Raw genomic sequence first — 25850 nt, 5'->3', positions numbered from 1 at the left:
CGCCTGAGAACTGTCGAAGCCGACTCCAAACTTCCGAGGAGGGAGTGAAGGTGTTAAATGAGCTAGTAAAGAATTTCCAGCTTGCCTTCTTGCTATCGCGGATGACACGACGGCATCGCGCACGGAACTGCGCGGATACAGTTGGCCAAAGTAGGATGGTGGCGGAAAACGCGAAGAGCACGTCGCCGCTCACGTATTGTGTCACGGCATGCCTCGTTCCACCAAGGAACTGGGGGGCGCCGGGGCAATTCGGAGGTGCGTGGTATTGAACGTTCTGCAGCTATAAGAATAACGTCGGTAATATGTATGACCTCATCGTCAACGCTGGGAAAGTGACGGTCATCGAATGTCACTAGAGACGAAAAAAGTGTCCAATCGGCTTGGGCAAACTTCCAGCGTCGCGGGCGCATACATGGCAGTTGAGGCTGCAGTCTGAGAACACATGGAAAGTGGTCACTCGAGTGTGTGTCATCAAGGTCGAACCATTCGAAGCGCCGAGCTAGCGGAACAACACCGACCGCAAGGTCCAAATGAGATAAATTTGTCGTGGAGGCAGACAAAAATGTAGGGACCCCAGTGTTGAGGCAAACGAGATCCACTTAGTGGAAGACGTCTAGCAATAATGAGCCACGTGGACAAGGATGTGGAGATCCCCAAAGCGGGTGGTGGGCATTGAAGTCCCCAACCAGCAAATAGGGGGGTGGAAGCTGACCAAGAAGATGAAGGAGATCAGCTTGTGCCATTGGTGTGGACGATGGAAAGTATACAGTACAAAGAGAGAACGTGTATCCAGAAAGGGAAAGACGGACGGCGACAGCTTGGAAGGAAGTGTTTAAGTGAATTGGGTGATAATGGAGAGATCATGGAGAAGAATCATGAGTCTTCCATGGGCTGGATTGCCTTCAACAGAGGGGAGATCATATCGGACGGACTGAAAATGAGGGAGAACAAAGCGGTCATGGGGACGCAGCTTTGTTTCCTGAAGACAGAAGATGACCGGCGAGTAGGATCGTAAGAGGATCGACAATTCATCCCGATTGGCTCGAATGCCGCGGATATTCCGGTGGATAATGGACATAGGGTGAACAGAAAATGGAGGAATGTGACCAAGGTTGCTGTCAACTCAACGACTGCTCAGAGCTTGCGACCGACAGCATGGAATGGCATTCAGCCGAAGGCAGAAGATCCTGATCCATAGGTTGCTCAGGAGCAGCTCCTGCCACCAGTGATCGGCCAGTTGATCGGCCGCCAGCAGTGCGCCTCGGTGACACAGAAGACGGCCGAGGGCGATTTCCGCCAGGTGGTGCTGTAGATGGGACACGCCTTGGCGGAGAAGGAGATGAACTGGGTTTCTTTGTAGCCTTCTTGGAATTATGATGTTTAGATGAAGGAGGAACCGATGGTTGTGAAGTTGGGGTACGTAACAAATCTTCACGAGTATGCTCTTTTTTCGACGTCTTGGTGTCTGACTTTTGGGCTCGAGATTTTGCAGAACCCGATGAAGGGTGAGCCATTGAGTGGGAAGGCAAAAGTGGTGAGGTTGAATGGGCAATCTTTGCGCTGGCCGATCTGACGACCGTGGCACTAAAGGTGAGGTCGCAAGTCTGCGTGGCTGCCTCCTTTGTTGGCCGAGGAGAAGCAAGGACAGTGCTGTATTTTCCTGTCTGAGGCACGGTGGGCTGTCGACTGGCGAATAATTTTCGAGCAGCAAAGGTCGACACCTTTTCCTTCACTCTGATTTCCTGGATGAGGTTTTCGTCCTTAAAAACGGGGCAATCTCAAGAGGAAGCAGCGTGGTCACCCATACAGTTGATGCAGCGAGGGGATGGAGGTGGACAAGCACCCTCATGGGCATCCTTGCCACACGTAACACATTTGGCCGGATTGGAACAGGACTGGCTGGTGTGATTGAACCGCTGACACCGATAGCATCGCGTAGGGTTTGGGACGTAAGGGCAAACGGAAATTATCTCATAGTCTGCTTTGATTTTCGATGGAAGTTGAACTTTGTCAAACGTCAAGAAGACAGTGCAGGTTGGAATGATGTTCGTGTCAACCCTTTTCATAACTCTATGTACAGCCGTTATGCCCTGGTCAGACAGGTAGTGCTGAATTTCTTCGTCAGACAATCCATCGAGGGAGCGTGTATAAACGACTCCACGTGAGGAATTTAAAGTGCGGTGCGCTTCAACCCGGACAGGGAAGTTGTGGAGCAGTGAAGTACGCAGCAATTTTTGTGCCTGGAGGGCACTGACTGTTTCTAACAACAAGGTGCCATTCCGTAATCTGGAACAAGACTTTACAGGACCTGCAATTGCGTCGACACCTTTCTGAATAATGAAAGGGTTGACCGTGGAGAAGTCGTGACCTTCGTCAGACCGAGAAACAACAAGGAACTGTGGCGACGATGGAAGAACTGTCTGTGGCTGAGACTCAGTAATACTTACGCTTGTGAGCAGACATAGTAGAAGGTGAAGAAACCATTGCGGAAGAATCCCCCATGATAACCGGCGTCTCCGATGGCGCGCTCCTCCCTTGTGGGGGCCCTCTCTGAGGGCACTCCCGCCTTAGGTGATTGTTCACACCGCAGGTCACACCTCCCGACAAACGGACGGAGGGACCAATCAGCACTTTCGGAAGGTATCAGCTCGGGTAATCACCCCTCCCTGGGCCTGGCCATTACCAGGGTGTACGTACGTGTCCTACCTGTCTACCCGGGGCGGGGAATTACGCATTACCCCGTCACCGGCTACGCACAAAAATGCGTGGGTCGGCCTTCAGACATGCACAGGGAGGAAGAAAGAGGAAGGGAAAGGAAAGAAGAGAGGTCTCAAACGCCGCAGCGGAGAAAAGGGTAAAGAGAAGAGGTAAGGAAAAGAGAAGGACAAAGGAAGGAAGAAGACATACAAGCAAAGAAGACGAAGAATGCGTTACATTTTCGAGCGTCCGTCTCCGGACGTAGGCACAAACCATACTCCCAGATGGGGAGAAAGGGAAGGAAAGAGCCAGAGGTGAGGGGAGGAGGGGTGAAGATGGGGGATGGGGAAGGATGCGGAAAGGGAAGGTATGCAGCCCGGAAAGGAAGGAAGGCCACATTAGCTCGGGGTCCCGTGCTCGCTACGCACGTATCCACAAAAGAGTTGTGGTCCCCCTGGGGGGACCCAGGAGGGTGATCTCGCCCAACAGCTGGAGAATGACCGGAGTTGCAGATCCACGTTGACCAAGGCTACGAGAGGTCTCAGCGCATGACGGACACTATGCACCATGTAAGGCGCCCTTCCCCAATTGGCTCGCTCTTTGGGAAAATTTTGAAAAATGGAGGTCAAACCCTACAGGGGACCATCACATATGGGTCAAAAGGTGAGAGACTCCTTTTAGTTGCCTCTTACGACAGGCAGGAATACCTTGGACCTATTCCAACCCCCGGACTGGCAGGGGGGAAGGTTGAGAGGAAGGAAGAGGGGTGAAGGAGTAGGACTGGTGAGGTTCAGGAAAAGAGGCAGAGTTTGGAAAAAGTCAACCCAGAACCCGAGGTCAGTGGTGACTTACTGGGTGGCATGAGAAGGAAAAACTGATTGTCAGGGACTGCAGTGTACAAGATTCGGAAGCCTGAGAGTTTAATTTGGAGGATAGGGGAATAAACAAGAAAGAGATTACTGCCGAAACATCAAACATGAATAAATAAGAGTGAAAAGCTGAGAGAATTGTAAGTAATGGAGGTAGGAGGGTGACAGCAAAAAAATAGATAGTTCAGAAAATGAAAGATGTAGAAAACTAAAAGTGAGTGATGAAAGGAATAGTTAGTGGAAATAAATTCTGAGACTGAAGAAATTAACGTAAATTAGGGCCAGGTGGTTGCCAAGAACCAAGGAAATATTGTGGTGCCAGTTCCCACCTGCAGAGTTCTGAGAAACTGGTGTCTGGGGAAAAAATCCAAATGGCACAACTGGTGAAACAGGCACCAAGATCACAAGTTTCATATTGTTGAGCATGCTCTGCAACAGGATATTGTGTGCTGCGGGTATACACCCTCTGCCTAGGCCTGTTTATCCTAAATGATAACTTGGTGGTGGTCACGCCGATGTAAAAGGCTGAACAGCGTTTACCTAACACATAAGACTTGTTGTTTCACATTTGACTCTCCCTTTGATAGTACATGTTCTGCCAATTACAGGTCTGGTACGGGTGGTGGTAAGAGAGTGCACAGGTGAAGTCTTACAGTGGGAACATCACAGGCATAGGATTCATAGGGTAGGAAGATAGGTGCAAAACGAGCATATGGCTTGACAAGGGTATTATGGAGATTGGGAAGATGGCGAAAAGCTATTTTACATGTGGTGGGCAAAATGTCGGACAGAACATACCTCATTTCAGGTCATGATTTTAGGAAATCATAGCCTTGTTGAAGTAGCTGATTGATACATTCCAGAGCAGGATAGTACTGAGTGACAAGTGGAGTACACTGAAGTTATTTTTTGAAGGGATCAGCAGTATCAGGCTTGGATGTGACAGCCCAGGAAATCTGCTTTTGAACTGGGCTGGTGGTATAACAACATCCAGTGAAGGGTGAAGTGAGAATGGTGGTGTATTGCTGTAACGAGTCTGCATCTGGACAAATATGTTTGCCTCGAATGCCAAGGCTGTATCGGAGAGAATGTTTGACATGGAAAGAATGGCAAGTGTCAAAATGTAAATACTGTTGTTTGGTGGTAGATTTAATGTGAAAAGAAGTGTGTCACTGACCTTTGGTGAGGATGAGATCTATGTCAAGGAAAAAGGCATGAAATTTACTGGGAGAATGTATTTAGAGATACCAAAAATTGTAACATGTCAGCCGCATCTGGGGCCCATATGCCAAAGATATTGTCAATGTATTCCAACTGAACCAGGGGCTGAAGGCTTATGCATCACAGCCAAGCCCCCCTCCAAGTGGCCCATCAAGAGGGGCATAGTAAAGAGCCAGTCTGATTCCAATGGCTGTGCCCCTGATCTGTGTATGCGCGTCTGTCCATTCCTCAACGGTAAAGTAGTAGTTGGTAAGTATAAAGTTGATGAAGGAGAGCAGGAAGAATGTGATAGGTTTGGAATCAGGTGTGCATGACTCAGGAAATGTTCAGTACACAAACAGACCATGTACATAGGAGGTGGCATCAATGGTGGTGGTGGGATGGGCACAAATTTCAGGTGATCTAGGAAGCGGTTGGTGTCTTCAATATAGGAGGGATGTCTTTATACTATGGATTGCAGCTGTTGAGCAACTGAGGCAGATACACATTTCATGGGTCCTCTGAAGCCAGCAATTATGGGACAGCCAGGATGACTGGGTTTGTGGGACCGATGGGGGTATGTACATGAAGGTCTATGCCAGCTGTCTGACACCTCTACGTACAGCATCTGCAGTCAAGGGCTAATCCCTGTGATTCAAACTGACCTGCAGTCCTTCCTTAAAACTTCAAGTCCCTCGCAAGTACTAACACCTCAATCCATAGAATTTCTAAACCCCAGCTAAAGCATGAACTCTCACCTTTTACCTTCTTACTAAGATCCACAAACCCAAGCACCCTGACCATCCTCTAGTTGTTGGCTTCAAAGCACCCACCAGACGTATAACTGCCTTAGTTGATCAACTCCTACAACCTATAGTACAAAGACTTCCCTTCTATATAAATATAAGAGAACCAACCATTCCCTAGATCGTCTGAAATCTGTATCTGTCCCACTATCATAACACACACCTTGCTTGTAACCATTGATTCTACCTACCATGTACAAGGTCTGCCTGCTGCTGAACATTTCTTCAGTCATGCACACCTGATTCAAAACCTATGACATCCTTCTTGCTCGTCTTAATCAACTTTAAACTTACCAACAACTACTTTAACTTTGAGGGGCAGACATACAAACAGATCAGGGACACAGCCATGGGAACCACGATGGCTCTTTCCTATGCCAACCTCTTGGGGGTTTCCCTATGATCCATAAGCATTCAGCCCCTGGTTCAGTTAAGATACATTGACGACATCTTTGCCATATGGACTCATGATGTGGCTGACATGTTAAAATTTTTCGAATCTCTATATATATTCTCCCAGCTAACTTTCACATACTCCTATTCTGAATTCCAAGCCACTTTCCTCGACATTAATCTCATCCTCACCAACAGTCAGTGACACTCTTCTTTTCACATTAAACCTACCAACAAATAACAGCATTTACATTTTCACAGTTGCCATCCTTTCCATGTCAAACATTCCCTCCCATACATCCTTGGCATTCATGGCAAACATATTTGTCCAAATGCCCACTCTTCACAGTAACAGACCACCATTCTCTCCTCACCCTTCACTGGAGCAGTTCAAAAGCAGAGCAGATTTTCTGGGCTATCACACTCAATTCTGATACTGCTGATCCCTCCAAAAAACAACTTAGGAGTACTCCACTTGTCACTCAGTATTATCCTGGTCTTGAATGTATTAATCAGCTACTCTGACAAGGCTATGATTTCCTCAAACCATGACCTGAAATGAGGTATGTTCTGTCCGACATTTTGCCCACCGCACATAGAACAGCTTTTCGCCACCTTCCCAACCTCTGCAATATCCTTATTAGACACTATGCTCCTTTTGCACCTATCTCCCTATCCTATGACTCCTACCCCTGTGACGTTACCACTGTAGGAATAGCCCTATGTACCCTCCTACTGCCGTATACCAGACCTGTAACTGGGAAAACATATACTATCTAAGGAAGAGTCACCTGTGAAACAACACATCATATACCAGCTGTTATGCAAGCACTGTTCATCCTTTCACATCGCCATAGACATCATCCAGTTATTAGTTAGACGGAATGGGCATTGGCAGAAGTTGCCATTTGCAACACACAATATCCCGTTGCAGAACATGCTCTACAACATTACAGTTGTGACCTCAGTGCCTGTTTCGCCACACGTGCCATCTGGATTCTTGTTCCAGTCACCAGTTTCTCAGAACTCCGCAGGTGAGAACTGGTGCCACAATGTGTCCTTCGTTCTCACCACCCACCTGACCTTAATATACGTTAATTTGTGGAGTCTCAGCATTTCTTTGCAGTAACTATTCCCTTCTTCACTTTCTTTTATTTTTCAACATCTTTCATTTTCTGGCCTGTCTATTTTTCACCACTACCCTTCTGCCTCTATCACATACAATTCACTTCGCTTTTCACACTTATTAATTCTTGCAGTTCTGAGACTGGCAAGGTTGTCCACACACAACTTCGTGACATCCATGTTCAGACTCAAATGAAAATATACTGCACAAGGAGTATGGTTAGCATGCAAATCTCAAGAGGTTACCCCTTCAGAACATGAAGTCCCATGCGCAATTATTCTGGTTCACAAATATGTCTGCAGGAATCAATGAATTGCCTGATGATTTTAGAAACAGAAGCTTAACTGTATAGAAAATGTTGCTTAAAATCAATGCAGACTGAAACAATAGACAAAACTAAGTCTGTGCTCCTGATAAAGTAGTTTGTATTTGGACTGCTGTTCATACAGCACAGAGATGCTCAACGTTTTTTAGGCTTGAGAACATATAGCCCATTTAGAGACCTGTTGGCTTAAAAATTCATGAAGCTTTAAGCACAAATCAACATTGTAGCCAAAGTTAACAATTTTAATTACACAAACTACATAAAAGGTAATTTTCTCTCCATCAGAAGCTATAGACTGGCTACTGGATATACAAGACATTTCACACGTGAAAAAAATTAAACTATACATCATCATAAATGCTGAAAAAATTTTCGTGAGATACCTAGATTTGCGTATCATTGGTAGGTTTATTATAATCTGGTGAATAACTTGTCACAGCCAACCTTACACAGTCTGAAATACGAGAATCAGCAAGAAGTTTATTTCTACACTTACATTTCACTATGCTCATCATTAAAAATGCAGCCTCATACAGATAAATTAATCCAAAAATAATAAAATGCCAATTTTTTAATGGTAGTGAGTGTAAAAACCTACTCTAATTTCCAAAAGTTATTTTCATTGTCTTCTGACTTCAAGGAAATGTGACTTTGAAATTCAATTATTTCTTCCATTGTTCATATTGTTGTTTCGCAGTAACTCAAAAACTGAGATCTGTGCTCTGGATGCAGAGCTCGGTGCACCCCCTCCTCCTCCCCTCTCTGGTCCGGCACTGCACACCACACCTCATTCCGCAGCAAACCCTGAGTGAATTTCCGCTTACCACAATCCCCAACACCCACTCACAGTGCAGTGAAATGCAGGTCAGGACAAAAGAGATGGAGATGGTGTTGTCAGATTTACCGCCTACGAATACCATGCAAAACTCTCAGTCAACAAACTGGTATTTTACAGAAATGGATTTCTGGCAAAAGTTCTGAAAGATTGACTCTTAAAGCCATGGTGATTGAACGGCTGATGACGATCCGTGGATTGAGTATCCGTGGTATAGAGAAATTTGCACCATGCCAGCTTGCATGAAGGCTGGATAGAATCTGGGCGGCAGATTAACAACTGTAAGCCAGAATCCCCATCTGCTATGTGGTATTTTTTGGTTGTTTCTCATACTTTTTTAGGCCAACGTTGGGCTGGTCTCCAAAGGAGTAATCCACTAAATTACAGGCCCATATCATTAACGTCGATATGCAGCAGAATTTTGTACATATATTGTGTTCGAACATTATGAATTACCTTGAAGAAAATGGTTTATTGACACACAGTCAACTTGGAATTGAGAAAACATCACTCTCGTGACACACAACTAGCTCTTTATTCACATGAAGTGTTGAATGCTACTGACAAGGGATTTCAAGATTCTGTATTTCTGTATTTCCGGAAGGCTTTTAACACTATACCACACAAGTGGCTTGTAGTGAAATTGCGTGCTTATGGAATATTGTCTCAGTTGTGTGACTGGATTTGTGATGTCCTGTCAGAAAGGTCACAGTTCATAGTAACTGGTGGGAAGTAGTCGAGTAAAACAGAAGTGATTTCTGGCGTTCCCCAAGGTAGTGTTATAGGACCTTTGCTGTTCCTTATCTATATAAACGATTTGGGAGACAATCTGAGCAGCCTTCATAGGTTGTTTGCAGATGATACTGCTGTTTATCGACCAAGTCATCAGAAGATCAAAACAAATTACAAAATGATTTAAAAAAGATATCTTAATAGTGCGGAAATTGGCAGTTGACCCTAAATAACAAAAAGTGTGAGGTCATCCAAACGAGTGATAAAAGATATTCATTAAACTTCAATTACACGATAAATCAGTCAAATCTCAAGGCCGTAAATTCAACTAAATACCTAGGAATTACGATTACAAACAACTTAAATTGGAAGGAACACAAAGACAATGTTGTAGCGCAGGCTAACCAAAGACTGCGTTTTATTGGCAGGACACTTAGAAAATGTAACAGATCTACTAAGGAGCCTGCCTACACTACGCTTGCCCATCCTCTTTTAGAATACTGCTGCATAGTGTAGGATCCTTACCAGATAGGACTGATGGGGTACATCAAAAAAGTTCAAAGAAGGGCAGCACGTTTTGTATTATCGCGAAATAGGGGAGAAAGTGTCACTGAAATGATACAGGATTTGAGCTGGACATCATTAAAACAAAGGCGTTTTTCGTTGCGATGCAATCTTCTCATGAAATTCCAATCACCAACTTTCTCCTCCGAATATGAAAATATTTTGTTGTCACCGACCTACATAGGGAGAAATGATCACCATGATAAAATATGGGACATCAGAGCTAGTAAGGAAAGATACAGGTTTTCATTCTTTCCACGCGCTATACAAGATAGGAATAATACAGATTTCTGAAGGTGGTTCGATGAACCCTCTGCCAGACACTTAAATGTGATTTGCAGAGTATTCATGTAGATGTGGATGTAGAAATTTAGCCTCAGGGAATATAATACACAAACGGTTAAATCATGATCATATACAGAGCAAAGTATACACAACTTGTAGAAAGAGCATATGATTTCCCTCCTTTAGGCCACCTCGACGAGTGTGGCATCTTGAAGGATATCAAGCCACAACGTTAAAAAATAAATAAAATTTGCCATATCCCCAAAAAGCAGACCCCCATACTGATGTGATAAAAGCTAGGGAAAAGACAAAATATTTAGACGATACTAATGTTATTCACTACTTTTTTTATATAATCTGGGACATCATATGCGGCATCATATTTCAGTTGCTTGTTACAGAACCTGCCACTGTGATGTCGAATATTGCTTTCTGCTTAATAGTATCAGCCACTTAATAAATGTTTCTGTCTGTGGGCGCCTGAAGAGAATAATGACGTTTCATTGTAGTTAATCAGGTATCTTGTCCATCAAACAATCACATAACATATGTTTAATTAATTAATGTTTTGTACCTGACCGTCAGGAATGAGGAGTAAATTATGTGTACTTTTTTTAATAATATTATGAAAAGGAAAGTTGCTACTTAACATATAGCTGAGATGCCAAGTCGCAGATAGGAAAAACAAAAAGATCGTCACAAATAAATCTTTTGGCCAGTAGGCCTTCGTCAAAAATAGACAACAGATACACACACACACACACACACACACACACACACACACACACACACACACACACACACACAAGCAACTCACACACGACTGTAGTCTCAGGCAACTGAAACCACACTGCGAGCAGCAGCAGCAGTCATTATTTGATTTTCTTTTTTAGTCATAAGTCTTCTGACTTGGTTTGATGCAGCCCACCACAAATCCCTCTCCTGTACTAAGATTTTCACCACAGAGCAGCAGTTGCAATCTATATCCTGAATTATTTGCTGGATGTATTCCAATCCCTGTCTTCCTCTGCAGTTTTTACCCTCTACTGCTCCCTCTAGTACCATGGAAGTTATTCTCTTGTCTTAGCAGATGTCCTATCATCCTGTCTCTTCTTCTTGTCAGTGTTTTCCGTGTATTTCTATATATTTCTTGCTGATTCTACAGAGAATCTCTTACATTTTTACCTTGTCAGACCACCTAATTTCCAACATTTTTCTGTAGCACCGCATCAAAAATGCTTCAATTCTCTTCTGTTGTGGTTTTCCCACAATCCATGTTTCACTACCATACAGTGCTCTGTTCCAAACATATAGTCTCAGAAATTTCATCCAAAAATTAATGCCTAAGCTTGATACCAATACACTTCTCTTGGCCAGCAATGCCAGCCTTGTCTGTGCTAGTTTGCTTTTCATGTCTTCCTTGCTCCTTTCATGATGGGTTATTATGCTGCTTAGGTAGCAGAATTCCTGAACTTCATCTACTTCATGAGCCCTAATTCTGATGTTAAGTTTCCCACTGTTCTAATTTCTGCTACTTCTCATTACTTTCGTCTTTCTTTTATTTGTTCTAAAACCATATTATGCACTCATTAGAATGTGCATTCCATTCTATGCATCCTGTAATTATTCTTCACTTGCATGTCATGAGTAAATTTTGTCACTGATATCCTTTCACATTGAATTTTAATCCTACTCTTGAACCTTTCTTTTATTTCTGTCTTTGCTTCTCCGATGTACAGAACGATCATTGTTGGTGAAAAATTACATCTCTGTCTTACACCCTTTTTCATCTGAGCACTTCATTCTTGGTCTCCTATTCTTGTTGTTCCTTCTTGGTTCTTGTACATATTGTATATTACCCGTCTCTCCCTATAGTTTACCCCTATTTTTCTCAGAATTTTGAACACCTTGCACTATTCTACACTGTCTCAAGATTTTTCCAGGTGGACAAATCCCCCTTTCCTAAAGTTAAACCCATCATCATCTAACACATACAAAATTTTCTATTCCATTCTTCTGTATATTATTCTTGTCAGCAACCTGGATGCACAAGCTGTTAGGCCGATTATGCAATATTTCTAACACTTGTCAGCTCTTGTTATCTTCAGAATTGCAATGATGTTTCTCCAAACTCCGACAGTATACCGCCAGCCTCATACATTCTACACACCAACAGGAATAGTTGTTTTGTCGTCACTTACCCCTCAATGATTTTAGAAATTCTGTTGGAATGTTGTCTGCTGCTTCTGCCTTAATTGATCTTAAGTCATCCGAAGCTCTCTTAAATTTTGAATCTGTTTCCCCTATCTCTTCCCTGACAACCCCAGTGTCTTCTACCATGTCATCAGACAAGTCCTCCCTCACACAGAGGCCTTCAAAGTACTCTTTCCAACCATCCACTCTCTCCTCTGCATTTACAGTGAAATTTCCATTGTGCTCTTAATGTTTCTGCCCTTGCTTTTAATTTCATCAACAACTGTTTTGACTGTTTTATATGCTGAATCAGTCCTTCGAACATTTATTTCTTTTTCAATTTCTTCATTTTTCATGCAGCCTTAGCTTCCCTGTACTTCCTATTTATTTCATTCCTAAGTGACCTGTATTTCTGTATTCCTGAATTTCTCTAAACATTTTTGTACACCTCCTTTGATCGATGAACATCCAGCTATAACTTTCCAAATGTTATGAAGAGCCAATAAGATAAATGAAGAGGCCTTCAATGGCAAGCAGTCTTACTACAGCAAATACCTACACTACCCAATATCAAGGACACAAAAACATCTGCTGCGGTAAGGAGTCGCCCTTGTCCTGCAGTACATGAAAGTGTGTGCCTAAAATTTCTTGTGAACCAACTGCATAGCAGCCGTAAATGTACAGTCACACAATTGAAACACCAGGTTGGATGGCAGTCATGTTTGCTTTGAGGTCTGCTTGCTTTTGTGACTGAATGAATGAATGTGTGTGTGTGTGTGTGTGTGTGTGTGTGTGTGTGTGTGTGTAATAAGCAAGAAGCTCAGTTTTCACTTGGAGGACATCTGATTGCATTGACTTGAAAAGAAAGATTCTACTTAATTTTGGGTGCTTCCAAATACCTTAGGCTTCTTCATTGTAGATGGTACACAAGCGATCTGCCAAATATGAGCCAAATCGACTGACGGCTTCTGAGGCCTTTCCCTCATTAGCCACTACGTTATTTTAGGTGATTGTTGCAGCATAGTGAATGTGCATGTGATCAGGAGGTACATCATATCAGATCACAGAGTCACTGGCTAGCTGGAGGTCATTAATGAAGGAAATGGACTTAGCATTGTCTAATTGAATCCAGTAACTGTCTCTTCCTGATGAAAGATTTCTTGTTTCCATTAGCAACACACCTTTGTTCCTAGTTTTCATTTAATTTTACCCTGATCTATTCTCAGAGTAAACTGGATAAAAATTATGCAGAAACTTGTCTCATACAGCTTCTTAACCATCACTGATATTTTGGCTTGTTATACGAGGTGCATTCAAGTTCTAAGGCCTCCGATTTTTTTTTCTCCAGACTGGAAAGAGATAGAAACATGCGCATTGTTTTAAAATGAGGCTGCGGTCATTGTCAATACGTCCCAGAGATGGCAGCACCATACGGCAGATGGAATTTTACTGCCGGCGGCGAGAATGAGAACTGTTTTAAATACTTAAAATGGCGACGTTTTCCTTACTTTAACAGCGTGCAATCATTCGTTTTCTGAATTTGCGTCATGTGAAACCAATTGAAATTCATCGACAGTTGAAGGAGACATGTGGTGATGGAGTTATGGATGTGTCGAAAGTGCGTTCGTGGGTGCGACAGTTTAATGAAGGCAGAACATCGTGTGACAACAAACCGAAACAACCTCGGGCTCGCACAAGCCGGTCTGACGACATGATCGAGAAAGTGGAGAGAACTGTTTTGGGGATCGCTGAATGACTGTTGAGCAGATCGCCTCCAGAGTTGGCATTTCTGTGGGTTCTATCTACACAATCCTGCATGACGACCTGAAAATGCGAAAAGTGTCATCCAGGTGGGTGCCACGAATGCTGACGGACGACCACATGGCTGCCCGTGTGACATGTTGCCAAGCAATGTTGACGCGCAACAACAGCGTGAATGGGACTTTCTTTTCGTCGGTTGTGACAATGGATGAGACGTGGATGCCATTTTTCAATCCGGAAACAAAGCGCCAGTCAGCTCAATGGAAGCACACAGATTCACCGCCACCAAAAAAATTTCGGGTAACCGCCAGTGCTGAAAAAATGATGGTGCCCATGTTCTGGGACAGGGAGGGCATAATCCTTACCCATTGCGTTCCAAAGGACACTACAGTAACAGGTGCATCCTACGAAAATGTTTTGAAGAACAAATTCCTTCCTGCACTGCAACAAAAACGTCCGGGAAGGGCTGCGCGTGTGCTGTTTCACCAAGACAAAGCACCCGCACATCGAGCTAACGTTACACAACAGTTTCTTCATGATAACAACTTTGAAGTGATTCCTCATGCTCCCTACTCACCTGACCTGGGTCCTAGTGACTTTTGGCTTTTTCCAACAATGAAAGACACTCTCCGTGGCCGCACATTCACCAGCCGTGCTGCTATTGCCTCAGCGATTTTCCAGTGGTCAGAACAGACTCCTAAAGAAGCCTTTGCCGCTGCCATGGAATAATGGCTTCATCGTTGAGAAAAATGTGTACGTCTGCAGGGCGATTACGTCAAGAAGTAACGCCAGTTTCATCGATTTCGGGTGAGTAGTTAATTAGAAAAAAAATAGGAGGCCTTAGAACTTGAATGCACCTCGTATATATGGGTATAAGCAATAAAACATCAGTCAAGACACGATAACGCATCCTTGGTACAAAGTGATGTACAATATTGTTTGGAGAGTAAATACTAAGTATTATTAAATCAAGAAGACCAATTCATTAAGAAGAAACCTGACTGAGGGACTGCCTTCATTGGAATCTCTAAATGTTTTTCAGGCACAGATTACTCTAAATGTAATGGCAGTCACATGGTGCCAAATCTGGTGAACAGGGTCAGTGGTGGTGTTATAATTTGTATTTCCAATTCATCAATGTTCCCATTAATATGTATTTCCAATTCCTCAATGTTCTCATAATGAAAACATCTTTGTGGACTTGTGCAGTGTTCTGGTGGAAAGTGGTATTTATCTTTCACAATCAAGGCCTGTTCTCAAGTATTATTTTCATAAAATTGGTCTGAAATACAAACACGGTATTCACTAGTTATTGGTTTATGAGAAGTATTGATAAAGTTTTTAATTATCACCTGACAAAATAAAGTTAGGTAATAATTTTTAGTTTATTTCCAGGTACATGTCTGCAGTTCCGATACACAGCTGAAATATCTCTGCCACAATACCTTAGGCTTCACAGTTTGTAGCACAAGAAAAAGCATGACAAACAGTAAAACCAGTATGTTAGCATGTTGGTGATTTATTGTTGATAAAAATGCATAAACAATCATCCTAGGAAGCGTGACAGACGTGAAATCCCATTATAAACATGAAGGTCCACACCATATCATTGCCCAGGATGCCTCAAATACAATCATTCAAGAAACAACATTTTTCATAACAGTAAGATGACGGATGCAAATGGAGAGAGAGAAACTATCAAACATTTGAATCTTTTCAATAATGACAAACATGATAAAACAGTGGAGGAGAGGAAAAACTTGGGCTGCAACATGGGAGGCAGCGACTGGGTTCTTTGACCACGAAAGAATTCTTACATTAAGACATAAGGAAAAAACAGAGGTTATGTTATGTTAGTATTGACGTCAAAGGGGAGCAAGTAGGAACAAAAATATGATATCCAGTTGGACTGCACCACTGCAAAACTTCAGTGCATTACTGTACTGAACTGTGATTCTTGTGTATATAAATGTCTTTACTGACAGTACGACACCAGTACATGCAAAATTTATTATTTTAGTAGTAGATCACAAAATATTCTGAACTTACTCATACAATAGTGAACAACAAATATTTAGACCTAGCTACACACACATGATTAACTGTTGTCAAACGTACAGTGCAACTGATTATTTCATTAAAGGATTTTCAAATATACATGAGTGTATTTTTGAGTTTGTGATATATTATTCAGAACTTGTCTTGGTACTTACTTAGTTAATATTTTCAGGTACATTATATTGCAGCTTGGACACCGTGTGGTTGCAACCTATGTATTATCGAAAGGTGAGTGACTCATACAAACTCCGTTGTGCTCTGGATGGATATTAGTGCACATACAAATACACCACACACATTTTTATTTTGTAAAGGCATACAAACGTAGTCACATATTATAATAAAAAATCCAGTACCAAAGACCATGAATTACAAAAGACGTTTTCACACTTTCTCGATGTTTTCGCCTATGGCTGCAGTTTCTTGATAGACCAGGAACCTTTCATATTGCCTTCAAAATGGTTCAAATGGCTCTAAGCACTATGGGACTTAACATCTGAGGTCATCAGTCCACTAGACTTAGAACTACTTAAACCTAACCTAAGGACATCACACACATCCATGCCCAAAGCAGGATTTGAACCTGTGACTGTAGCAGCAGTGCGGTTCCGGACTGAAGCGCCTAGAACCGCTCGGCCACAGCGGCCGGCGTATTGCCTGAATTCTTCAACTTCAGGTATTATCTCACAACTATTGTCAAGAACTGCATGTAAAGTAAGGGTGATATAATTTACTGATAATTAGGTTAAATAAAATTTGCAGTAAGGAAAGGCAGTGAGAGAGAGCTTTTGCACTGTGAAGTGTAATGGTTAGATTGTGGACTCCTTTTGATTATCGTTACTACTTCCTCACAGTCTGCTCGAATGAGTAGCTCAGCTGTAGTGCACTTTTCAAAAGTTCACAAGATGCAGTACACTTACCCAAACTAACACCGATGTAGAAATAGGTAGTTGACTGGCAAGAATATCGATTATGCTAACTGCAGGCACTAGCTGACGAGCCTTAGCTTCTAGAACTTCCTGCAGTCCCCTGCCTTTTTGTCTAGCAAACAGGGCATTGATGTGTCACATCAGCAATGAGAGTTAGTAGTGAGCACATAGGAGCTGCAGTGGGGCATACTCGTTGGAGTGCAGATGAGCAGCAAATCAGAAATACGCAAAATTGGATTTAGCACATTGAAGAGAATATTTAGTCAGAATAGGATTGGTGAATCACCTATGACTTCAACTTTAAAATTTGTCCATATCATCAAAGTGAATGAGTGCGATATAGTCAGGCCTGTTTCCAAGGTTGTCACAAGTTTTCCCCCTGACAAATTTTGAGATCTGAAGGGTAGTAAACACGGAAGTTGACAAAAAATGTAATGACTTCTGTATTTCTGAATACGTTATTAACTCTAATTTTGAATGAACAACAAATATTGTCTCCTTAATAGGGTTTATGATCTGAGAGGTAAGTTGCGTCAATAAAATCTATTTTCAGTTAAAGGATTTCTGTATTTATTAACAAGTATTGGACAAGAAACATAAGGACTGTTAGCCAGGTGACACTGTGTAAACTCCCACTTTCTTTTGCCAAAAGCAGCAGCTTTTAACGTGGCAACAAGAGAAATGTAGGTGCTACTTGAAATTTGCCACTGTTAAATGAGTGGTTTTCAGCTGACCGCAAGTTTTCATTGCTGAAAGTAAAATGACGGGGCTGGACCAATGACAACATTGAAAAACTAGTACAATTGTAACATGAGATACCTTATTTGTGGAAACTGACGCATAAACATTACACAAAGAAAAATCTAAAAAATTGAGAATACAAAGAAATGGCTGAAACATTTCTAGGTGGTATTCCAACAGTGGACCACAGCATTATAAAAACCAAGCTACAAAATTTGAAATGAAGATTCTGAAAAAATTCTGCATGTGTGCGGCCATATTGCTTTATAATAACTAAATGTATTTTAAATCTGTCTTTGCAATCATGTTACAAGAAACACCCACACCAAACGAGGGAATAACTATAAAATATGCAAGCCAAATCGTAAATATGTTTCATTACAGACCACTGATGATATTTCATTTCAATAAAACAAAAAGCATTTGGTGAAAAATATATGCATTTTCTCATAGTTGCAAAGATGGATTTAAATTGCCTTCAATAACTTCAGAAATAAGATCAGAAAAAAGTAGGTCTATTGAAAGAAGTGTGAAAGGGAAGGATGAGTTGTACAAACCAAAATAAAATAGCGAGCACCAATGAAATGCTGCTTGTGCTATGTTCATTATTGTAGGATATAACCCACTGCCACAGCTGCAAAATAGTAACATGAATTCTTTACAGGCGAATGGAAAAACTAGTAGAAGCTGACCTCAGGGAAGATCAGTTTGGATTCCGTAGAAATATGGGAACACGTGAGGCAATACTGACCCTACGACTTATCTTAGAAGCTAGATTAAGAAACGGCAAACCTATGTTTCTAGCATTTGTAGACTTAGAGAAAGCTTTTGACAATGTTGACTGGAATGCTCTCTTTCAAATTCTGAAGGTGGCAGGGGTAAGATACAGGGAGCGAAAGGCTATTTACAATTTGTACAGAAACCAGATGGTAGTTACAAGAGTCGAGGGACATGAAAGGGAAGCAGTGGTTGGGAAGGGAGTGAGACAGGGTTGTAGCCTCTCCCCGATGTTATTCAATCTGTATATTGAGCAAGTAGTAAATGAAACAAAAGAAAAATTTGGAGTAGGTATTAAAATCCATGGAGAAGAAATAAAACCTTTATGGTTCACCAATGACGTTGTAATTCTGTCAGAGAGAGCAAAGGACTTGGAAGAGCAGTTGAACGGAATGGACAGTGTCTTGAAAGGAGGATATAAGATGAACATCAACAAAAGCAAAATGAGGATAATGGAATGTGATCGAATTAAGTCGGGTGATGCTGAGGGAATTAGATTAGGAAATGCGACACTTAACGTAGTAAAGAAGTTTTGCTATTTGGGGAGCAAAATAACTGATGATGGTCAAAGTAGAGAAGATATAAAATGCAGACTGGCAATGGCAAGGAAAGCGTTTCTGAAGAAGAGAAATTTGTTAACATCGAATATAGATTTAAGTGTCAGGAAGTCATTTCTGAAAGTATTTGTATGGAGTGTAGCCATGTATGGAAGTGAAATGTGGGTGATAAATAGTATAGACAAGATGAGAATAGAAGCTTTTGAAATGTGGTGCTACAGAAGAATGCTGCAGATTAGATGGGTAGCTCACATAACTAATGATGAAGTATTGAATAGAATTGGGGAGAAGAGAAGTTTGTGGCACAACTTGACCAGAAGAAGGGATCGGTTGGTAGGACATGTTCTGAGGCATCAAGGGATCACCAATTTAGTATTGGAGGGCAGCGTGGAGGGTAAAAATCGTAGGGGGAGACCAAGAGATGAATACACTAAGCAGATTCAGGAGGATGTAGGTTGCAGTAGGTACTGGGAGATGAAGAAGCTTGCACAGGATAGAGTAGCATGGAGAGCTGCATCAAACCAGTCTCAGGACTGAAGACCACAACAACAACAACAACAACAACAACCTACTGTGTTTTGTCCATTATACAGATATTGTGCAATTTTTGTTTCAAGAAATATATGAATACACAGCTTACAAACTGCCAGCTGTTGCCACAATTTTCTTCCTATCATCATCTATACTCTCTCTCAAATACATGAACAACTTTGAAAGTGTGAAAATGTACAACAATAAAGAAAATGCCTATAAAACAACACACCTGTGGTGATACACAGTTGCAAGTCCTAAAAATTCATCATCCGTGGACTATGGCCAGTTGCACATGCACTGCAGTGCTGGGTTCACGGACTATTCATGAAAAATCTGTCAATTTATGCCACACACAAACTGTTCAATCATGTGGGCAGATCAGTGAGACTACATCAGACATGCACAGCCTGTACATTAGTGGTAAATGACAGGTCTCAAATCGGTGGCTCCAAATCATTAGAGATAACTGCCGTCCCGGTCTGTTGCAGAAATCCACTCCCGTGTAGCCAGCTATTCATACCCATAGTCAAGAGTCACCGACAATGCAGTGATGAACTGACACCACGGTCATCAATCCATGCAGTGGATAAATTGTGTAAATGCTGTGAAGTGCTACAAAGGATGGAGTAGGGAGGAGGAGCAAGACACCCATGAGCTACCTGGCTGCACCCAGCTAGTGACAATGTGTCTCCGCAAACAAACAATTTCACCAGTTAAGCCAAAAATGAGGGTTTTCAGGCCCCCCGACACGTGTGAAATTCCATTATTTTTAAAACTTGTGCCAACCCTGGTTTTACAGTGTCCAAAGATAAATAAATTAATATCAGAGATGTCATCTAAAAATTAAGGGCAAAGAGGTTACACCTAGCACCTTTGTGAAGAGCCCACTGCATGTCTGATACCATAGTATGTGCCCCAATTACAATATCATACTGCAGAAACCACATACTTTGGCCAAAAAAACATTATTTTTACACGCACACCAATGCGTTGTAATTTAATGTTGAGCACGACAGCTAATATGTTTATGTCAAAAGTGGGCCAGCCAGAAAACTTCGCATAATAAAACTTGCAATGTTGTACCTCATCACTGCAAAAAGTTTCAAGACTAGATAACTAAAAAAGAGAGAAAAGTTACGATGGAGGTTTTAAAGCTTCAGGTGTGCTCACAGTATCCTCACCCCACCTTCCCTGTTGAATACAAAACGCAGAACATTCACACAATCATGTGAAACAGTAGGTAAAGTTCTTTTTCGGGATGATGTTTGACTCACACTTCAAACTGGCTTGAATGTCGGTTATGTCATTGAAGTGTTGACACTTCATGTGAATTTATGCATTCTGTTATTTTGTGTTAGGGTTGTATCCATTACATCAAGTTTCATCACCAGTGACAATTTTTTCCAGGAAAGAACTGTCCACATTTTGCATTTCAGTCAAGTTGTGGAAAGCATTCCATGTTGCCATCTTCATTCGGGAGCCAAGATGTGCAGAAGGAACTTTTCACACAATTTTCTCTTCTTAAAAATGTTATGGAGAATATCTTGAACACTTGATTTAGAGATGTTGCTCAACTGCAACTTGTGGCAAAAATGTTGTCACATTATAGTCGCACAGCAACTACTCAACGCTGCCTGGTCACTACTGACTGGTTGAATTCCCATCTCTCATTTAGGTGCTCAATGCCTATGTTAGCGATTTGTTGTGAATTAAAACTGCCACTGTAGTTACTGCAATGATGTCGCTTATGTGCCAGGAATAAAATCATTCTTGGTGCTTTTTGGACGGATGGTGTACAGCGAATGGATGAAAACATGAACAAGCATTGCCAGACACATGCTCCTCCATGTCATCCAAAATGTTTCTTTGGCAGCTAATAAGTAGAGAGATGTGATCCACTCTGCAGTAGTTGGTGCTATTAGTAATTCTTTCCTATTCGGGGTAAAAATATTCCCTATCATCATAAAGCTAAGTTTCCTGTTAATTACTAGACGGTATGGCAATCACTCTACTTCCATAGAATGTAGGTCACATCTGAGTTAGTTTAGCCTGGAATGCACTGCAACAGAGCCAGCCAACAATTGAATGTGAATGTTCTTCACTAATACTGTGAATCTCATCAATAAACTCACTGTATGTATGTTATGTTGCTATCAATAAGTATTGTGGATTTATTTAGAGCATACACCACATTAGGTGGTGAGCAATCTTATTTATTCTGTCCATTATTAAACTATTTAATTAGTACAAAAAATGTCCCCTTCCCAATATTTTCCAGTCCATTTGCAAAACAGTTTATCATCCTACACTAAAGTTTCTGGAAATATCAAGGAGGATACAGACAGATTACAACAACAGTTTAATTATATGACAATATACAAATGATTAAAGCTGTAACACTGAACAATCTCTAACACTGACAGTTTAGGATGGCATGAATCTGCTACATGCTGCAACCAGATGATCAAAATGTGCAGACATGGAATCAAAGAGTCTGGACATGTTTTTGCAGAATCTCCCCACACACGATTTGGATATGAAGTTGCACAGCACCCACACTAATTCCTGGCACAAAGTTATAACCAAATTACAAGCGTCTGTTTGACGTTGAGCTGGTCGAATGAATACACATGCCCTGGAAGCAGTTGTACTTCTCATTTTTTTGAAAAATGTTCCTACATGTGCTTGGACAGTGTGTGTCTGAACTATGGCATGCAAGGTTGCCTGAAGGAAGCTCTATCTTAAACTTCCCTGATGTACCAGTATTGTTTAGATTTCCTTCCATCCATAGGAGACATCATGTTTTATCCAAATGTACACCTTACCACCACATTAGCCCACTGTCTTGGTCAACAATGCAATATGCAAGACTGCAGTCACTGTGGTGGCATCTAATGTGTGTGTGACTGTCACTGTAGGATGGCATGAAGTGAGATTTTAACAAAAAGTATTACATTTTGCCACCCAGCATTCCAATACAGACAATCACATCACCATGACTGACTGAGGCAGTTGTGGTTTCTGGAAAAAATTTAAGCCAATGCAACAGTGTGCATGCCAGCAGTCCAGCTCATAATCAACATAGGCATGTTAACATCAACTGTAGTGCTACAGTGTCTAGGTCAAAGCTGGGCAATTTATTACACACATAAAGATAAGATGATTAGTATCCCATACTGCGGTCACACTATGTAGAGCAGCATCGTGTAGGGCCCCCGCGAGCAACCTCCCCCCCCCCCCCCAACACACACACACACACACACACACACACACACACACACACACACACACACATTGTGGTGGCAATATGTCCTGTAAGAGCCAAAGATGAAGGTATAACTAGCAAATAAGGAAGACAGCTATTTGGTTTAAAGTGAGCTAGTATTTCTGGATGTGCATTTGTATAAACAGTAGTGGAAAAGTGAAATCTTGAGTAAATCTCAAATTGTTTTGAGTGGTGAAGTTTACTGTACAAATACATACCTCACTGTATTGCTGCATGTGATTTTCTATGCAAGCTTGTATTTCTACAGCACGTGCTGGGTTCAGATGCACAAAGAACTTGGAAAGTGAACATACATATGTAACATGAGCTGCCAAACACTGGCCCTGGCACAGTGACAAATCCAGCTCTTCCTCAGCATTAACTGAAATGTTATTGGCAGGTGGTGCTAAAACAAGAGAGATGACACAAATCAATGCAATAAAAAACTGAACACAACAAATTACAATCTAGTAAAAACACAAACATTTAATGAAATATGTATTTTTTTTTTTTTTTTTTTTTTTGTAATTTTAGGATACAATGAAGAATGCATCCTGTTATTTTTTACACCAATTACAAGGGCACAAAAGAAATTTTAACATTATGAAAAACTAATGCAACAGATGATAGAACAGTCAAAAACAAACATTAGCTTAAAGTATGATTTTGATTTACACCTGTAATTTTCTGCTGTATTCAAAAGCTTTTCCAATTTTTATCTGTGTTAAATTATTGTGGTGTAGTTATACTCTCAAGCCTTACAGTGATGAAAGTTCATGCATAATACATTACGTCCAAAGACTTCAGGAATATTTTTCAGTTTCATCAGTTGCTCTGTCCCAAAGCAAATGGTTGCTTGCACAAATGTCAATACATTGTTCGCCTTACCTGAAATAATGTTTGTGTGTTCTTTATGACACTGACAATGAACACAATGGGAAAATTGCCATCACCATGTTATTTGAATCATCACAGGGGAAGGCGGGGTGTACTACGTGTGTAATGGTGTACATAACTGACAGGACTGGCAGAATGACAATATTTGCCAGCATCATACAACACTATGCCTCTTGCTACGATCATTTCACCATTGCTACCTGCCTCTGTGTAAGCTGATAATGGTGATAACAATACTGATTTGTCTTCATTTTAAAAAAAATATGCTCATATTTCAACAATGAAAAATCAAATATGGAACACAAAAAAAAAAAAAAAAATGCTGAGGGAAAGAATACCACCCAAATTTGTGCACAACTCCATGCACCCAATAGATCAGTTTTCAAATAGGCCTAAGTACTAAATATAAATAAAATTACAATGAATGTCAAAGTAAATAGCACTACTGGTCATCATGCAGCCTTATTTCACAGAGAAAACTGCTTATACTTGTAAATCTATAGGAAGATACTGCATTACTCCGGATGAAACATATGCATAACAAATGTGTATGCACATGTTGTGATTTCGGCAGGGGGGGGGGGGGGGTGTTCAATGCCTTGTTTTTGCTACTGTCCTCCCACACCAGTACCTTAATTCAATCAATACATCATCAGCAACAGCCGCAGCCACTGCACTCTATTTGCTGTAAAATGCCCATGTCCTGAAAGAAAAGGGTACCACTCACAGATAAATGCTTTACACAATCTGAATAGTTTAATTGGAATTTGAACAACCCATATTGGCAATCTAAACTTGGACCCGTGGAAGTTATTACTTCCTTTTATTTCTTAATTCTTACTTTTATTATTTAGATTTTAGATGATATATGCAGTTAGTCTAGCACTGAACATGTGCCACTACCTGCTGTTGAATTACTGGACCAAAGTCCCAGGACAGGACAGAGTCAGTAGAGGATGCAGCATAACTCCATTTAAAAAAGTTAATTACTTGTGCTTAAAAAAAAAATTACTTACAGAATAATACTCAAATGATGTCACCATTTTACAACATTAATGCTTGAAAACACCACCTCCCAGGTGAAAGCCATTTTCAGCGATGCACTTAAGCCATTCTCGGGAGTTGGCTTCCCCTCTCTCCAACATTGCTCTGTCATTAGAAAGACTTTCATCACACGAACTGCTTCCTTCAGTTCTTCAACTATACATGATTTGTGCTCACATACACGACTTGAGGCAACCCCACAGGCCTGAGGAATGAAGAGGCCAACTAATGTCACCAAACGAGGAAATGATGCGACCACAAAAAAACAGTCCAACTTGCTCCCACTGACATTCTTGCTTTGTGAGCTATGGCCCTGTCCTGGTGAAACCAAACTGACCAGATAGAAATACATTTTCTTCTTAGTTCAGGTAGAAAGAATTCAGTGATCATCTGCCTGTAACGTCCCAAGGTTATAGTTACAGAGTTCCCACTATCGTCTTGGAAAAAGTACGGACCAATAACATCTGTACCGGCTAAAGCAAACCAGTCACCTTGGGACTATGTAATGGTCTTTCATGCATTAGTTTGGGATTTTCACTGGCCCAATAATGACAGTTCTGCTGATTTATCATGCTGTTCAAATGAAAATGAGCTTCATCACTAACAAACAAAATAATGTTATCATTTTGATGAAGTATGGCCTCCATTTCTTGAGCAAAATTTAGATGCTCACGTAATCTCTAGGGTTCGATTATTGCACCATGGCCATTTTGTAGGGATGAAATCTCACATCAATACGCAAAATACACCATATTGAATGATTAGTGAGGCGCAGTTCAGCAGAATGTCTCAACAGATCGATCAGTTTGGACTGCCGAACTCTTTCAACATTTTCTGCAGTACGTACTGAGCAAGGAACTCCTGGTGGTTTCCTGTTCATCACTGTTCCTTGTAAAAGAAATGGTTCAAATGGCTCTGAGCACTATGGGACTCAACTGCTGAGGTCATGTAAAAGAAATGATTCAGTCCAACATGAAATGGTGTTATGAGCGAGAACACTACCATGTCTCGCAAGATTGAAATGGCAATGAAACTCTCACTGAACTGCAACGTAGACTCATTGTTATGCAAAAAACTAATGTAAGCAAACACACAATGCTGCATAGCCCATGGCTCCATGACTTTGACTAAACAAAATGGCAGGAGCCACCAAACACGTGACCGCATCAGTTCTCCCCACTCCTACTACCAGAGTTGAATGCTATCTGTTCTAAAAACGTCCATTCTTTCTGCTTCATCCTGTATAACTATTTACAATTTTG

General features: G+C 41.4%; 1 protein-coding gene across 1 annotated transcript in view; it reads right to left on the bottom strand.

The window, feature by feature from the left end:
* The window catches only part of LOC126175036 (uncharacterized), a 215493-nt gene that overhangs the window by 76744 nt on the left and 112899 nt on the right, over positions 1-25850 (bottom strand). Inside the window, exon 8 of the mRNA XM_049921538.1 lies at positions 22866-23053. Coding sequence (XP_049777495.1) covers positions 22866-23053 — 188 coding nt within the window. The remainder of the gene's footprint in view (positions 1-22865; positions 23054-25850) is intronic.

This window comes from Schistocerca cancellata, chromosome 3, assembly GCF_023864275.1.
Source record: "Schistocerca cancellata isolate TAMUIC-IGC-003103 chromosome 3, iqSchCanc2.1, whole genome shotgun sequence".
NCBI classification, from domain to species: Eukaryota; Metazoa; Arthropoda; class Insecta; order Orthoptera; family Acrididae; genus Schistocerca; species Schistocerca cancellata.
This window is presented reverse-complemented; position numbering and strand designations above follow the sequence as displayed.